The sequence below is a fragment of the Amblyraja radiata genome, chromosome 24, assembly GCF_010909765.2.
Source record: "Amblyraja radiata isolate CabotCenter1 chromosome 24, sAmbRad1.1.pri, whole genome shotgun sequence".
Lineage (NCBI taxonomy): Eukaryota > Metazoa > Chordata > Chondrichthyes > Rajiformes > Rajidae > Amblyraja > Amblyraja radiata.
The window spans coordinates 37,793,299-37,811,706 of record NC_045979.1 but is presented as its reverse complement, the minus strand read 5'-3'; the positions used below and the strand labels follow the sequence as shown (position 1 = coordinate 37,811,706).

At 47.8% G+C, this 18,408-nt stretch overlaps 1 protein-coding gene across 2 annotated transcripts; it reads right to left on the bottom strand.

Annotated features, from left to right (window-relative positions):
* Window positions 1–1,011: 1,011 nt before the first annotated feature.
* Window positions 1,012–16,874, bottom strand: dyrk3 (dual specificity tyrosine phosphorylation regulated kinase 3). Of its 2 annotated transcripts, none has more exons than XM_033042953.1 (3): window positions 16,647–16,874; window positions 11,489–11,604; window positions 1,012–4,515 (listed from the first exon to the last, which is right to left on the bottom strand). In XM_033042953.1, exons 1-3 carry the CDS (start codon window positions 16,768–16,770, stop codon window positions 2,938–2,940), a joined length of 1,818 nt encoding a protein of 605 aa, XP_032898844.1. In that variant the 5' UTR covers window positions 16,771–16,874; the 3' UTR covers window positions 1,012–2,937. The 2 variants fall into 2 exon arrangements, with proteins under 2 accessions (XP_032898844.1, XP_032898845.1); XM_033042954.1 differs by lacking the exon at window positions 16,647–16,874 and adding an exon at window positions 14,294–15,426.
* Window positions 16,875–18,408: the final 1,534 nt, after the last annotated feature.

Here is an 18,408-nt window from a genome sequence, read left to right as displayed (position 1 = left end):
CTTCTTAAACACAACAAGTTCATGGGGTCATCTTCACCCTCAGGGAGATGGGTGAGGTACAAGCCAAGGAGAGTTATTTACCCCCCCCCCCCCCCCCCCCCCCCCATGGTTCCTGCTGTTCTATGACCTGGGGCATCTCTGGCCTTTGTCCAACAGTTTGCCTATTATACCCCCCCTCCCCCTCCCCCCCCCCCCCACCCATTACCCACCAAACTCTCTCCTCCCCCCCACCCATGTGACCCACCACATGTCTCCACAGATCTGCCTGCCCGCTGAGTACTCAGCACTCTGTGAAACGTCACCTATCCATGTTCTCCACAGATGCTGCCTGACCCGCTGAGTTACTCCAGCACTCTGAAACGTCACCTATCCATGTTCTCCACAGATGCTGCCTGACCCGCTGAGTTACTCCAGCACTCTGTGAAACGTCACCTATCCATGTTCTCCACAGATGCTGCCTGACCCGCTGAGTTACTCCAGCACTCTGTGAAACGTCACCTATCCATGTTCTCCACAGATGCTGCCTGACCCGCTGAGTTACTCCAGCACTCTGTGAAACGTCACCGATCTAGGAAAAAGACTGTGCATTCACCCTATCTATGCCTCATAGATAGGGTGAATGCACCCTATAAAATCATGCCTGGCACCATCACATCATCTCCAAAACAATGCAACAGATTCATCCCCATTGATCTTTCCCTGCTCATTGAAACCTATGTCGTGTGGTCTTGATACCCTCACCCTGAGTAAAAGACTGCACATTCACCCCGTCTATTCCCCTGCTGCCATCCATCAGTGCCCAGAAATAGGAGCAGGCGCTGCCAGGATCACAATACCCTCATCCTTCAGCAGAGTGCTGTGGAAGTTGATGGCCCATCCTGTCGACCAAAGATGCTATTTTCAAATTAAAACATGCAAATATTTTGACCCACAGATATGACATTTCCTACAACTACTCCAACTGTGAACTGTTGGACTTTATATAAATTTGTAAAAAGGAAGCACAAGCACTTTCAAGGTCTTTCCTCAATTTATTAAAAAGTAGTTAGCAGTCTGCATCTTCATTTTAACACTCGAGTCATCATTACTGATGCAACATTTCAACCATGGATTACACGATAACAAAAGAGAAAATTGTCCATCACATGGTAACATTAAACTTCCAAAGTATTGCTGTGTTCAAACAGGACCAAGTATATTGAAAACTGGATATCAAAAGTTCTATCAAACAATATAAATAATGTTTTGTAATAATATTTTAAAATCCATTTAATGGGAGGATGAAGGGGGTGAGAGGAACACCAGTCGGGGAATGTAATCTGGCCTTTGGGAGCTGGGTGCGGGATGGACTCATCCCATCGAGTCTCTGCACAGTGCGCTTGCATTCAGACAGCCGGACAGGGAAGTCTGAACAGCACAACCTACCCAGAGCTGGTGAAAGGCTGGCATATTCAATGTACCCCCACCATTGTGTGGGACTTGCATGCACACATATAAACACACAAAAAGTGATTACAATTTTTTTTAAATAAGGCTAGAGTTCTGTGTTTCCATTTCTCAAAGGTCAACATTTTCTTTTACTTGGCATTATTGCACTTTGACACCTTGATGATATTAATATACCGGTCGGTCTCAATATCTTTACAGCCCTACAGATTCTGACTTGCTGATTCTACCAGTTACATTACACGGACAGCTGGCAATAAAATGCTATTGCTTGAAATAATGACGACATTGTGAGCTCTATCTGCACACTATTGATCCGGCTTAACGACTTATCAATTGCCATTAATAGTCAGGGCAACATCAATGACACACACATATCCAGACAATTAAAGTGAGAACTGCTTGTTGTAGAAACGTACATGATAAACCTCTGTGCGTTCAGCGGGCACCTTACACAGTTGGTTTCCTTCACAGAAAAAGAATGTTAGAATTTGACTGGTCTAACTAACTCAATTTTAAAATTGTTCAACTTTCCAAACTTTTTTCGGTTCCCCAAAATATATTTTTCGAGAAATCTAAAGAGCATGGAGTTGAATCTAAAGAGCATGGAGTTGAATGAGATGTAAGACATTCAGCAAACCAAGCTTGATAGATCCGAGCAGATTGTGTTTCAATCACACTCACCCAACACAAGCTGGCTTCCTTCAAAAGGTTGATCAGATTTCTTCTGGTCGTGAGTTCAAGACTCACTGTCGACTAGGTGCTGACCAGATATCTTCACATTTTACCGGTCAGCAGTGACATAGAGGTGACTGCTGGCACCACTCCACAAGTGAATTGCATATTGCTTCCGTGACATTCTGAACAGTACATGACGAGTGTGCACGGGAACTCCGTATTAATCACCAGCACACAAATGTTTTAATGGCTAATTAGTGAATGGACAAGACATCGGCGGCAGCAGCAGCAGCAGCAGCACATCAAGCTTACACTTTGGCCAAAGGCAGGTTTAGGTATGAGCACAGGAGCGTGTGTGTGATTTATTCATCTGTTGCATTATCAAACTCAGAACTTTACTGTTGAAAGGACCATAGTTCTTCTCTAATTGGAACAGCAAAGTGAGGACAGTTTGATAGCAATCTTGAGGGGGGAGGGGTGGGTGGGGGGGGGTCTGGTATACAAAGTCAGACCTGCTTGGACATTCAAAACTGAAGAGCAAGCAAGGATTTAGGAAACAGAAATTTACTTCATATGCTCTCTGTGGTACTAGGGGTATCATATTTTTAATATTAAAAACTACAATAATCTTGTGAGGGTCAAGTGGATAAAGAATAAATTTGGTGTACTTTAATGCAACTTGGAAATTACTTTCTTTCAAGGTTGAAATACATAATGAAATATCTGCTAAGTATTTTTGCCAGGAATAAGACCTACATAAAGAAACGTTTTCAATTGACACATGTTCTTGGGTTTAATTCGCAGCACACTGCATTAGCTAACTAACTTTGGAAGCACAGTGCGTAGAGGTAAACTATTTCCATTTGAATCAGCCACTTGTACCAAATTGGTCCTTAGTTTGCCGGAGGCGCCGATGGTCGAGGGCAACTTAGAGACAATTCCAGGCAAGGAGCTATTGCTATCTGGTGTACTTTTGACCAGTGGGGGCTTCTCCACAGCCGATGATTTGGGCAAACGTCTAGTGAGCCACGGGTGCCTGAGTGCCTGGGAAGGTGTTAGGCGGCAGGAGGGGTCCCACTCCAAACACCTCTTGAGGAAGTTGCTGAACTGGGCATCGTCGCAGCCCTTCATGGCCACGGCCCAGCCTTTGCTGCCGGGCGGCCCTCTCATCTTGCCTCTTCTGGAGCGCCCGCCGTTCAGGATCACCGTGTTGTCGGCAAGCGTGGTGATGGTGCAGTAGCGAGGCTGGTTCTTGGAGTTGAAAAAGTTCTTGGCTCGTTTGTACTGGTCCATCATTTTCTGAGAAGGCAACCCTAAGAGTTCCAGGATGCAGGCCAGCTGGTCTCCCTCGTCCTCTCCCGGGAAGAGAGGGTACCCGGTCAACAGCTCGGCTAGGATGCAACCGAAACTCCACATGTCGATGGCCATGCCGTAGCGCGAGCCCAGGATGACCTCGGGCGAGCGGTAAAACCGCGACTGGATGTAGGTGAAGACGCGCTGGTGCTCGTAGCAACTGGAGCCAAAGTCAATCACTTTGATGCCACTGCGACCCTGCTGCTTCAGCAAGATGTTCTCCGGCTTCAAGTCGCAGTGAATGATGCGGTTCTTGTGCAGAGTGTCCAGGCACTGGAGGATGGAATGGGCAAACTTGCGGACTAGCTGGAGGCTGAAGCCCTGAAACTTGTTGCGTTTGATCAGTTCGTACAGGTTGATGCTGAGCAGCTCGAAGGTCATGCAGGAGTGATTGCGGAAAACAAAATTCTCAAACATGTGAACAATGTTCATTTGCTGGTTCTTGTCTTGCTTGTTCAGGTGCTCCAGGATGCGGATCTCCTCGGCTGCCTGCCGGTGGAACCGTTTCTCGTTCCGCACCACCTTCAGGGCCATGTGCTGCCGGGTTTTGTGGTCGTACACCTTGGCCACCTGCCCAAAGCTTCCCTTCCCCAGAACCTTCAGGATTTCGTACCTGTACGCGATGTGGTCATGAGAGAGGAGGACAAGGGCCGCGTGGTCGTCGTCGTAGCCGCAGTTGTTGGAGCCGCCCAGGACACCTTGCCGTTTTTTTGCATTTAAGCCCAAGAAGTAAATCTCCGGGTAGGTGAAGATCTCCTGATGTTCGTAGGAGGACAGCTTGTGCATGTGCTGCTTCATGGCCTGCGTCGATGAGATTGCCGATTTTGTCTTCAGCAAAATGCCGTCTGATCTGGACAGGACGGAACCATCCAGGCACTTGTCTTTCAGCGATGGTAGCACGGGTCTGCAGGTGCGGGACTCGGGCGGGTGCAGCGTCGCATTGCTTCGCCGATTTCCAGCATCTTCAAACAGGTGTTGCACCTTGACCTGAGTGCGACAGCTAGCTGATAGGTGGTCTCTCATCGTGCTCTGGCCGATCTGCAATCAGTGCAAACAAGCAAGTAAGTCAGTTGTTTAAGAAGGAACTGCAGATGCTGGAAAATCGAAGGTACACAAAAAAGCTGGAGAAACTCAGCGGGTGCAGCAGCATCTATGGAGCGAAGGAAATAGGCAACGTTTCGGAACGAAACCCTTTGGGAAATAGGCAACGTTTCGGGCCGAAACCCCTTCGCTCCTTAGATGCTGCTGCACCCGCTGAGTTTCTCCAGCACTTTTGTCTACACTCTGGGCTGGTGTTGGATCTCACTCCCAGCAGCTGCTGAAGGTGGATGTCAGACTCTGCGCAACACTCTAACACGCACACCTCCAGATTCAGGGACAGTTTCTTCCCAGCTCTGATCAGACAGCTGAATGAATGAATGAATGAATGAATAAGTTGTTTAAGAAGGAACTGCGGATGCTGGAAAATCGAAGGTACACAAAAAAGCTGGATGCAGCAGCATCAATGGAGCGAAGGAAAAAGGCAACGTTTCGGGCCGAAACCCTTCTTCAGACTGATCGGGGGTGGGGGGGGGGCGGGGAGAAGAAAGGAAAAAGGAGGAGGAGCTAGAAGGCTGGGGGATGGGAGGAGACAGCCCGAGGGCTGAGGAAGGGGTGGAGACAGCAAGGATTAACAAAATTGGGAGAATTCAATGTTCATGCCCCCAGGATGCAGACTATGAGGGGCTGTTCCTCCAATTTCCGGTGTTGCTCGCTCTGGCCATGGATGAGACCCAGGACAGAGAGGCCGGATACGGAGTGGGAGGGGGAGTTGAAGTGCTGAGCCACCGGGAGGTCAGGTTGGTTATTGCGGACTGAGCGGAGGAGTTCGGCGAAACGATCGCCCAACCTCTGCTTGGTCTCACTGATATAGATCAGCTGACATCTAGAGCAGCGGATGCAATAGATGAGGTTGGAGGAGATGCAGGTAAACCTCTGTCGCACCTGGAACGACTGCTTGGGTCCTTGAATGGAGTCGAGGGGGGAGGTAAAGGGACAAGTGTTGGGGAGGTAAAGGGAAAGTGCCCGGGGAGGGGGTGGTACGGGAGGGTAGGGAAGAATTGACAAGGGAGTTATGGAGGGAGCGATCTTTGCGGAAGGCAGATATGGGGGGGAGATGGGAAGATGTGGCGAGTGGTGGGGTCACGTTGGAGGTGGCGAAACTGATGGAGTAAGTAAGTTTATTGGCCCAGTATTCACATACAAGGAATTTGCCTTGGTGCTCCGCCCACAAGTAACAACATGACATACAGTGACAGTTACGAATGACTCAGAAAACACTAAACATTAATAATAATAAAACATTCATGATAAAACACCATTGATCAAGCATGTGAACCAACAAAATACCAGATCAAAGGGAGGCTACAGATTTTTGGCTGTTGAGTAGAGCAACTACTTGTGGATAAAAATAGTTTTTATGTCTGGCTGTGGCAGCTTTGACAATCCGGAGTCGCCTTCCAGAGGGAAGTGATTCAAAGAGTTTGTGGCCAGGGTGAGAGGGGTCAGATGATCGGAGTACAACGCCACTCAGTTTCACAGCACAGGTACAAGATGCTTCAACAGCACAGGTATAAATCTTTATCACCTTCACAAGTTGAAGGAGCAGAATATTTTTAAGACAGAGATAGATTCTTGATTAATACAGGTGTCAAGGGTTATGGGGAGAAGGCAGAAGAATGGAGTTAAGAGGGAAACACATAAACAGCCACGATAGAATGGCGGAGTAGACGATGGGCCAAATGGCCTAATTCTGCTCCTATCACATGAACATTAATTAGGCCATTCAGCCCATCTAGTCTATTCCACCATTCAATCATGATGATCTATCTTTCCTTCTCACCTACATTCTCCTGCCTTCTCCTCATAACCCCTGGCAACTGTACTAATCAAGAATCTATCAATCTCCACGTTAAAAACATCCATCGACTGCCTCCACAGACGCCCAAGGCATCTTTTAAGAAGATTTGTTCCATTTTAAAAAGTACTAGCTAGTTACAGTTCTGGATAGACACCCCTTTAGGGATACAAATGTTATTGAAAATATGAATGTAACTTGGATAAAGGCACCTCATGTGGACCATGCAGATGTGGCCTCGGTTATCAAAGAAGCTGAGATTAGAAACGCTCTTGACACGCAGGCAGTAGATCATCGAGCACAAGTGCAAAGGGCAGACAGGATTTGGAGCAACTTAGTTCCAGGAGCAGCAGCTCTTGCCTGCACACAGTTAAAATCACCATGACAGCCAGCAACGTTGTCAAACCTGTCAGGTTTGTGTAGCAACAAACACCTGCAGGTGCTGGTTAATACACAGAGTGCTGGAGTAACTCAGCGGGTCAGGCAGCATCTGTGGAGAACATGGATAGGTGACGTTTCACAGAGTGCTGGAGTAACTCAGCAGGTCAGGCAGCATCTGTGGAGAACGTGGAGTGGTGACGTTTCACAGAGTGCTGGAGTAACTCAGCGGGTGCAGCAGCATCTATGGAGCTAAGGAAATAGGCAACGTTTCGGGACGAAACCCTTCCGGGTTTCAGCCCGAAACGTTGCCTATTTCCAGAAGGGTTTCGGCCCGAAACGTTGCCTATTTCCTTCGCTCCATAGATGCTGCTGCACCATAACTCAGTGGGTCAGGCAGCATCTGTGGAGAACATGGATAGGTGACGTTTCACAGAGTGCTGGAGTAACTCAGCGGGTCAGGCAGCATCTGTGGAGAACATGGATAGGTGACGTTTCACAGAGTGCCGGAGTAACTCAGCGGGTCAGGCAGCATCTGTGGAGAACATGGATAGGTGACGTTTCACAGAGTGCTGGAGTAACTCAGTGGGTCAGGCAGCATCTGTGGAGAACATGAATAGGTGACGTTTTGTGTCGAGAAACATTCGAAAGGGCCTTGACCCAAAACTTCGCCTATCCATTATCCAGAGATGCTGCTGCCTGACCCACAGTTACTCCAGCACCTTTGTGTCCTTTTCTGTCAGGTTTTTGTTTGGTTTGGTAGCCGGCGAAGTCAAAAATAATTAAAAATCTTGTCAACAATTAAATATTACAAACTAACTTGTTTAAGGCCACTTAAACAATTAAAAATATGAAAGCAGATGTGTTTTTGCTACCAAAGTGCTACCTGTTTTTGCTACCAAAGTGGATAACCTCACATTTAATGCGGATAAATGTGAGGTTATCCACTTTGGTAGCAAAAACAGGAAGGCAGATTACTATCTAAATGGTGTCAAGTTGGGAAAAAGGGGAAGTACAACGGGATCTGAGGGTCCTTGTACATCAGTCTATGAAAGTAAGCATGCAGGTACAGCAGGCAGTGAAGAAAGCGAATGGCATGTTGGCCTTTATAACATGAGGAATTGAATATAGGAGCAAAGGGGTCTTTCTGCAGTTGTACAGTGCCCTAGTGAGACCACACCTGGAGTATTGTGTGCAGTTTTGGTCCCCTAATTTGAGGAAGGACATTCTTGCTATTGAGGGAGTGCAGCGTAGGTTTACAAGGTTAATTCCCAGGATGGCGGGACTGTCATATGCTGAGAGAATGGAGCAGCTGGGCTTGTACACTCTGGAGTTTAGAAGGATGAGAGAGGATCTCATTGAAACATATAAGATTGTAAAGGGTTTGGACACGCTAGAGGCAGGAAACATGTTCCTGATGTTGGGGGAGTCCAGAACCAGGGGCCACAGTTTAAGAATAAGGAGTAAGCCATTTAGAACGGAGACGATGAAACACTTTTTCACAGAGAGTGGTGAATCTGTGGAATTCTCTGTCTCAGAGGGCGGTGGCGGCCGGTTCTCTGGATACTTTCAAGAGAGCTAGATAGGGCTCTTAAAGATAGCGGAGTCAGGGGATATGGGGAGAAGGCAAGAATGGGGTACTGATTGGGGATGATCAGCCATGATCACATTGAATGGCGGTGCTGGCTGGAAGGGCCGAATGGCCTACTCCTGCACCTATTGTCTATTGTCATCGCCAAGTTGCATGTTCTGCAGGAGGACAAACAGCACGTGATTGAACAAGATGACTGCACTGTCAGCGTTTGAGTGCGTTATTCTGGAAATACCAGCATGCAAATCAAAGAATATATTAAATGAATAAGCGTATTATTTAAAAACACATAAATCATTAAAGCATAAAGCATTAACGGTGCCTGTATTCCCCACCCCCCAAAAAGAAAATGACTTAACTTATTCTTGCCCTTCACAGCTGTCCCAATGCTTTCAAATGATTAGGCTTAGATGTTGCCTGCCACAGATTCACCAGGTATATTCCCCAGTGGAAGCACATTGCCATTCAATGAGTTTGGTCTAGTTTCAAAGTTGGAAACAGGCCCTTCAGCCCACCAAGACCACGCCGACCACACGAGTTCTATTCCAACCCACTCTTGCATTCGCTCCCTGGCCACTCGGGGCCAACTCACCTACAAACCCACACATCTTTGGAGTGTGGAAGGAAGCCGGAATACCCGGAGGAAACAGTCACGGGGAGAACGTGCAAACCCCACACAGACAGCACTGAGGTCAGGATCAAACCTGGGTCCCTGAACCACAGTACTGTGGGTTGCTGCCGTCAGTGCTTGCCATGAGTATGACTTTGGGCAGGGGCAAGAACTCGCTGGCAGAGCTTGGCCAGCAGGCTCAGGCCTCTGTCTCCCTGCTTGCAGGGCAAGTGGGCAGACCATGACCTATGGGGAAGTGGCCTGGATGCAAGGGCCTGCTCTCTGGGGTTGAGGAGGGTGTTAACTAACCAGTGTGACGTGCACTGGGCAATGCATTTACCATCAATCTCCACAAATTGTATTTTAACTCAAATCATTCATGTGTGAATTTAAAGCTGAAAGCCTAAATGATTTAAAAATACACAAAATTAAAAATAGATCACCCCCCCCCCCCCCCCCAAAAATGATGTCTCCGTAGAACTAATCTGTTTCTGGTGAATTAATAGCCAACTATAAGGTTCTGTTCTCCATTTGGTAACTGTAGACGTTTTCAAGCTGTGAAGCTCCTGTAAGGCAGCCAAGAGTCGGCACTGTACATCGTACGTTCCCTGCACAGCAGACCCGAGTCTGTTTAGATCACACATCTGCCACGGGCCATCCTTCTACACAGACACCCACACACCAAGTACACAGAACAGCCAACAATGATAGGACAGGATGGAAACCAACCAGCAAGACACACCAAATACGGGTGCAATCATTTAGTTGTCCAATTATAGCCAAAGTGAATATATTATTTGATGACTTAATAAGTTCATGGGCCCAAGCTAACTTGTAGTGTCCTTTATACTAATATTTTGCTCGGCACGGGCCAGCAATTGGGACGGGATTGCAATTTAAAATGTCATCCAACATCACATTAATGTCACAGCAAAGTACACCTCCCTTAATACAAACATCCTCGAGATCATTTCACAGATACTTCAGGAAAACAAGATTATAATAAGATGGACAGTAGCTTACATCATAACACTCTCAACCCACCATCATTATAGAGGCGGAGGAAAGCTCATTGTAAAATGTTTAAGAGCATAACAGGAAGCTGGAGTTACTATTCTGCTCCCCAGTGCCATCTTGTTTTCTCCACCACACAAATTGACTCCCTTTGCAATAAATTCTTTCACTTCATAATATTGTCCCATCCACATCGGAGAAAGCGAATCTAATTCAGTCCGTATTGACAAGCCCCGGCTAGGATAATAAGCTGGGTCTGTTTTCCAGAGAGCAAAAGAGGCTGCAAGGTTTGGTACTCAAGTTTTATAAAGTGCTGAAAGGCAGATAAGATAGCTGGAGCCTGTGTCCCACAGGAGCGGTGTCTAATGTAGGAGGCATAAGGTTAAGTTGAGGAGGTGGTGATTTGGCAGGGATCAGAGGAGTGAATATTTTACAAATGGTAGTTGGTATCTGGGCAAGTACTTTCGTGAGCAGGTCACTGAGCGATGTGGAATGTATGCAGGCAAGTGGGATCAGTATAGATATTCGAGATGTTCCTGTGGCGATGTTGTACGTCTGTAGAACTCCATGGGATTACAACAGCATTTTCAATACTAGATGCATATAATTAACAATAATAAACTCCCCAGATATCACAGTAGATTCTTATTTAAAACCTCCACTGCCTTGTGGCCATATCCAGTCATGGACAAAAATCACTTGCTATGACAACTTTATCTCCACAGTATTGTAATAAATTATTCAGTCCAGACTAGGAGATTATTGGTCAGGTAAACCACTGATGGTCAGGTACATCTGCCCAAATGTCTCCAATGAGCCACCTGGAACACAGGCATGTAACTACAATGACTTGCCTCAAGAGACAAGCACTGTGTGTGGAGCAGTGTGCAGGACGGTGAAAGGGTCACGTTACGCCACCACGGACTGCCCTTCAGCCCAGGGTTTGAGAGTGTCCAGGAGAGAGGGCAGTGGCAGGGAGAGCCACCTCTCAGGAGAATTCCTTTTGCTCAATGTTACAAATCTTTGATACGTTCTACCCTGGAGAGTTGTGGATACTTAATGGTCAGGTACACGGAAGATTCAGATGGAGAGCAAGTGATTCCCAGGGATAGGGGACTGAGGGGAAAGCAACAGGGCCGAGGATTAGCATGATCTGAAGCGGGGTCATTTGTGACATTCAGGGCACACTTAAATAAACTCTTTAAGTAACAAAATGCCAAGACAGAACATGAATGGGAGTGGGTCTGAAGAAGGGGCTTCGGCTCGAAACATTGCCTATTTCCTTCGCTCCATAGATGATGCCGCACCCGCTGAGTTTCTCCAGCAATTTTATCTACCTATGAATGGGAGTGGGCTGGATGGATGACTATTGCAAGACTAATTCTTATGTGAACCAAAGAGGCGAGTGCGAGGAATAGGGGTAAGAAGTAAAGCGTAATAACTCTGTAATCTGCATGTGAATCTACTGGGATGCTCAGATAGTCTGTTGCATTTCACAGAAACATTGTTTGACATCGCTCACCGTTAAGCTATGAAGAGATGGTAATCTCACAGGGCTTCCCTTTCCTGTGCTAGATGTTTTGATTTCAGCCTGGTCTACACGCATGCAAGAGTCATACAAGTCATCCCCAAATCGGCCTGCAAATAGAAAAGAGAAATTGACACCGTTACTTTCAGATCAAAAAGCACAAGAGGTACATTGGAGGTTTTGTAGCAAAACCTCAGATTATTTTTCATTTCAGGAAGCTTTTCAGTGGGGAAGGAAGATGAGGTGGTTCCCTAAAACATGTAATCATTGTCACCTTGCCGTTCCAATTACAGGCAAGCCATTCAAGAATTCCAAACGTTATCAATCAAAAATTTCTAAGATTCTCAGCGGCAAACAATGCTGTTGTTACCCGTTTCTCTGTATCAATATCTACTTGCCTCTCCTCTCGTTGAAAGGCTCCAAGAAACAAACTAACCGCAGCACTCTATGCACTTTACAGACAAGCAAAAGGATATCTGGTTGAGATTTGATGGCTTTCTAACAGCGAGGAGCCCACAGTGCACACAGCCACTTCTCCTGCTTCACACAGAAGCATTAACAGGGGAGGTCAGAGTACAAACTGTGACGGGAATTGTAATTAGTTTATGAGGCTGGGTCAGTGGCGACATTTAGGGCGCAGTTAATTAAACTATTCGAGTGACAAAGTGTCGTGCGTAAAGTGAATGGTTAGTCATTTTGTTACAGCCAGCCTCTGAGTAAATGACAAGTTCTGTTTCACCAATGTACACAAGTTAATTTGTCCACAATCAAAAAATACACAAAAATCACTTGCTATGACAACTTTATCTCCACAGTATTGTGATAAATGGCATTAAACACACAAAAGACAGGGAGAGACGCAGGGAGATGCAGAAGGGGACAGGGGGACAGAGAGGGGAAACTAGTTCCCAGGAATAAACATGTGCATGTACGTTGAGAGCTTTGATTTGATATTATGGGGGCTCCATGCGCTGAGCACATGTAAACCAGGGACAGCCTGTACTTTATGTAGAAGCAGCAATAATTCAATATATAAAGCCCGACAGTGCCATGCTGTGGGAGGATTTCTATCACTGTGCTACAGTCTTGGCTTAATGGCTATACCTTTGGCCTGTGTCCAAGTCCCACAAAGCACTACAATCCAGTCTGACTTTTCAGTAAAGTACCAAGGATCAACCGCAGATAACAAAGGAGGAGTTTCAGCCGAGGTCTCGTCTGCTCACGAGGTTGTGAAAGATCCCAAGGCACCAATTGGAAATGATCCTGGCCAAGAGTTACCACTCAACCTGCTGTTAAACAAATCATCTTGCTATTTATGGAAACTTGCGCGTCGAGATTGGTTATTATGTATTCTTCATGGCAACAGTGACGACACTTCAATGGTGACCGAGTGCATGACACGGTGGCGCAGCGGTAGAGTTGCTGCCTCACAGCGCCAGACACCCAGGTTCCATCCTGTCTGCGCGGAGATAGTACGTTCTCCCCGTGACCGGCATGGCTTATCTCTGGTTTCCTCCCACACTCCAAAGATGTACAGGTTTATAGGCTAACTGGCTTGGTATAATTATAAATTGTCCCTAGTTGGTGTTAGAATGTCCAGGGATTGCCAGTCGGCACGGACAGTGCCGAAGGGTCCGTTTCTGCACGGCATCTCTAAACTAAAGACTGATATTAAAGCACTTTGGGATGTGAAAGGCACTGAGGCATTCTAAGTGTGCAGCTTTATGCTGAACCAAAGTGCTCCAGGTAGAAGCTCGAGAGCAATGAAATAAGACAACACATAATCCTCCAAAATCTCCGCCACCTCTAACGGGATCCCACCCCTAGCCACATTTTCCCACCTACACCTCTTTCCGCAGAGACCGTTCCCTCCACAATTCCCTGGTTAACTCATCCTTTCCCACCCAAACCACCCCCTCCCCAGGAACCTTCCCCAGCAACTGCAGAAGTTGCAACACCTGTCACTATACCTCCTCCCTCAACTCTGTCCAAGGACCCCGGCAGTCCTTTCAGGTTAGGCAGAGGTTCACTTGCACCTCCTCCAACCTCATCTACTTTATTCATTGTTCAAGATGTGGCCTCAATAGACAATATACAATAGACAATAGGTGCAGGAGTAGGCCATTTGGCCCTTCGATCCAGCACCGCCATTCAATGTGATCACGGCTGATCATCCCAAATCAGTACCCCGTTCCTGCCTTCTCCTCATATCCCCTGACTCGGCTATTTTTAAGAGCCCTATCTAGCTCTCTCTTGACGAGACCAAACGCAGACTGGCCGATCGTTTCGCGGAACACCTACGCTCAGCCCGCCTGAACCAACCTGATCTCCTGGTTGCTAAACACTTTAATTCTCCTCCCCAATCCCACACAGACCTTTCTATCCTCGGTCTCCTCCATTGTCAGAGTAAAGCTAAACGCAAATTGGAGGAACAGCATCTCATATTTTGCTTGGGCAGCTTATAGCCCAGTGGTATGAATATTGATTTTCCAGCATTCCCTCTCTCTCTATCCCTCCCCCACCCGTCGCACCAGCTTCTCATTTTCACCCAACAAACAGCTAACAATGGCCTTTATCATCGTTACTTTTTTGCATCTTTCATCCATTGTTCTTAATCTCTCCACATCACCGTCTATATCTCTCGTTCCCCTTATCCCCAAGCCGTCTGAAGAAGGGTCTCAACCCGAAACGTCACCCTTTCCTTCTCTCCAGAGATGCTGCCTGTCCCGCTGAGTTACTCCAGCGTTTTGAGTGTATAATAGGATTTGAAGGAAGGGGTTCAGGCTCTGTATACATTACCTGTGCTCAAAGAATCTTCAGTTCTTGTTGAGTATGCGCGACAGAAATCATTTGCCAAAGGTCACAGTCAGCACTGAGCACTGACTAACAGCTCGCCCACAACGTCCACACGGATTGGCAACCATAGAAACATCCACAATTGTTTATGTCACAAACATTTTGTGTCATCAGTGGATGGGTTCTACCTTTGTTTTCAAAAATGGATCCAGAATCAAGTTCCAAACTTACAGAAGCGTGTAAAGTCAAATCGACAGGTGGTTTAAACAGAATCCAGTTTGTCAGCTTGAGAAAGGAGTTATCAGTGCCCATTCGTGCTGCCTGTACGAGAAGCAAAAACATCAGGAATGAGAAGTCAGTTGAAGAGTTAAAGTCATCACAGGATGATGCCTGGATGTCTTTTAAAGAAAGTACTACATAATCAGTCTGACAAACTGTATTTGAAAGTATGTTTGAAGATATTGAATGCCTTGCAAACTGGAGCCGCACAGAGACACAGCTGGAGCTGATGCCGCATAGCACAATATATCCTGTATATCACGATAGCACATGGGTACAATCCTGACTTTAGAAAGTGTGGAAGTGTGTGGGTTTCCTCCACATCCCAAAGATGTTTGGGTTGTCAATTGTAAGTCACCCCTAGAGTGTAGATGAAAGGTGACATGGTTCTGTAGATAAAATCAAGTGGGATTCATATTGATTTGGTATAAATGGGTGGCTGAAGGTCGACATAATCTCAATGGTCCAAAGAGCCTGCTTCTATACTTTCGGACACTATAATGTGTCATCGAATCATACAAGGACAATGATCATAGATTTGGTCAAAGAGGTCCATTTTTGAACAGCACCTTAGATGAGGAGAAAGGAATAAAATTAGAGAATAGTAGGAATTCCTGCACATGGGACCAACATGGGCAGCTATGTGGAATGCGTGAAGAGGCGAGGCGTGCAGAGACGGGAAGAGATGGCAAAGAGAAGGAAAGATACAGAAACAGAGCAACTTGAAGACAAACACGAGAACCTATCGCAAAGATGGAGATCACAACTGGGGCATTGAAAACGGCAGCCACGTGGGCAAGAAGAGGGGAGGATGGAACGCTCAACTCCGCCAAAACGATTCAACAGTATCGTGTTCAAGAAGGAACTGCAGATGCTGGAAAATCGAAAGTACACAAAAATGCAGGAGAAACTCAGCGGGTGCAGCAGCATCTATGGAGCGAAGGAAATAGGTAACGTTTCGGGATTCAACAGTATCGGCAACTTCAAGACACAAAGTTTTAAATTGAAAATCCAATAACACCTCCAGATTCAGGGACAGTTTCTTCCCAGCTGTTATCAGGGAACTGAACCATCCTATCACCAACTAGAGAGCAGTACTGAACTACTATCTACCTCTTTGGTGACCCTCGGACTATCCTTGATCGGATGAGGCTGGCTTTACCTTGCACTAAACGTTATTCCCCTTATCATGTATCTATACACTATACCTTGGTACATGTGACAATAAACTAAACTGATAACAATCAACAACAAAAATCTGAATAATGCTTTTTAAAACCACATTTAAAGGATGCCAATGAAACCAAACTATTGGAGCCAAAGTCTCAAAACCAATGCAGAACCATACCTCCCCTGTGGGTGCACATACACTATTATGCCAATCCTAATCTCACACACACAGCACACTTCCTACACACATGCACACCAACTTTGCATATCCTGTTCCAGTACATACATGACAAACTGCAGCCCACCAACTACACAATTATGCCCCCCCCCCTCAACCACGATTACATCTCAAGCCCCGACCCCGCCTTCCCCCCCATCCCAACTCCTCCACATCCTCTCTTCCCCACACCACCCTCCCTTGCTTCTCCTTTCCGTCTCACCCCTAATCCACCGCCATCCACCCATCACTCCCCCGAATGCTTCTCCCCCTCCCCACTCCTCCTCCCACCCATTCCCCCTCCTCTCCCCACCCCCTCTGTTGCTACCGTCAACTTTCTCTCCCACTCCTTTACCCCCCTCCCCCTCTCCCCACCCCTCCTGCAACTTCCCCAATTCCCTCCCCGATTACAACCCCCTAACTTGCCCTCTCCTTTCCCCCCTCCTCTCCCCACCTCCAGTTTAAATCCCATTAGGAATATTTAGGACCAAGAACCCCCCTCTCCTATCCCCCACACCACCCCCCCCCCCCCTGTTTAAATCCCATTAGGAATATTTAGGACCAAGAACCCCCCTCTCCTATCCCCCACACCACCACTCCTCCCCCCCCCCCATCTCCTGTTTAAATCCCATTAGGAATATTTAGGAGGACCAAGACCACCACCACCACCCCTCCCCCCCCACCCCATACCCGGGGCCGCCGCCGCCGCCGCCCTCCCGCTCAGCATCGCCGCCGGGGATCTGTCCGCCGCCTCGGGCCGCCGCCCATCGCCCGGCCGCCGCCGCCGCTCGGTGCGCCCGCCCTCAACGCCCATGGGTGGGAGCGGGGAGAGTCCGAGGCCGAGGCCCGGGATGGAGATGGAGGGGGAAGATGGAGGCCCGGCGGTGGGGGAGGGGGGGAAACTCCACGCTCCGGCCGTTTGTCCGTTACTCGCTCCCGCGCCCTCCCGACGCCGGGCCGTGCGCGTGCGCGGCCCCCGAGAGCGCGGCGACGTGCGCGTCCCCCAAGAGCGCGGTGACGTAAGCTCTCTACCCCCCCAGAGCGCGGTGACGTAAGCTCTCTACCCCCCGAGAGCGCGGTGACGTAAGCTCTCTACACCCCCCCAGAGCGCGGTGACGTAAGCTCTCTACCCCCCCCCCCCCCCCCCGAGAGCGCGGTAACGTAAGCTCTCTACCCCCGCCCCCGAGAGCGCGGCGACGTGCGCGTCCCCCCCAGAGCGCGGTGACGTAATCTCTCTACTACCCCTCCCCCCTCCCCTCCCTCTCCCCGGGAACGCGGTGGGACGTAGTACGTGCGCGCACGTCGCCTGGGCGGGAGCGTGGAGCGCGCGGCCGCTCCTCCAGCACCGCCGCCCCCTAGCGGCCGGAGGAGCGGTCAACTCGGCACAGCCCAAAGGTCCACTGGTGATAGAAGCGGAATTAAGCCATTCGGCCCATCGAGTCTACTCCGCCATTCAATCAAGGCTGATCTATCTCCCCCTCCTAACCCCATTCTCCTGCCTTCTCCCCATAACCCCTGACACCCGCACTAATCAAGAATCTATCTTAATTAAGAATAATCAAGAATGTCTGAAGAAGGGTCTCGACCCAAAACACCACCTTCTCCTTCACTCCAAAGATGCTGCCTCACCCGCTTAGTTTCTCCAGCATTTTTGACTACCTAAGAATCTATCTAACTCTGCCTTAAAAATATTCACTGACTTGTGGCCTCCACAGCCGTCTGTGGCAAAGAATTCAACAGATTCACCAGCCTCTGACTAAAGAGATTCCTCATCTCCTTCTTAAAGGAACGTCCTTTCATTCTGAGGCCGTGACCTCTGGTCCTAAACTCTCCCACTAGTGGAAACATCCTCTCCACATCCACTCCATCCAAGCCTTTCACTATTCGGTAAAGTTTCAATGAGGTCCCAATGAGGACAATGGCGGGGCTGTCATAAGTTGATAGAATGGAGCGGCTTGGCTTGTACACTCTGGAATTTAGAAAGATGAGAGGGAATCTTATTGAAACATACAAGATTATTAAGGGATTGGACACGCTAGAGGCAGGAAACATGTTACCGATGTTCAAGAAGGATCTGCAGATGCTGGAAAATCGAAGGTAGACAAAATTGCTGGAGAAACTTCAGTCTTCAGTCTGAAGAATGGTTTCAGCCCGAAACGTTGTCTATTTCCTTCGCTACATAGATGCTGCCGTACCCGCTGAGTTTCTCCAGCAATTTTGCCTACCTAACATGTTACCGATGTTGGGGAAGTCCAGAACCAGGGGCCACAGTTTAAGAATAAGGGGTAAACCATTTAGAACGGAGACGAGGAAACACTTTTTTACCTAGAGAAACAATTCTCTGCAGGCTTTCAAGAGAGAGTTAGATAGATTTTAGAGTTAGAGAGTTAGATTTATTTTACTTTTCTTTTTCATCGGTTGGAGCTGCATACTAAATCTCGTTGCACTGACG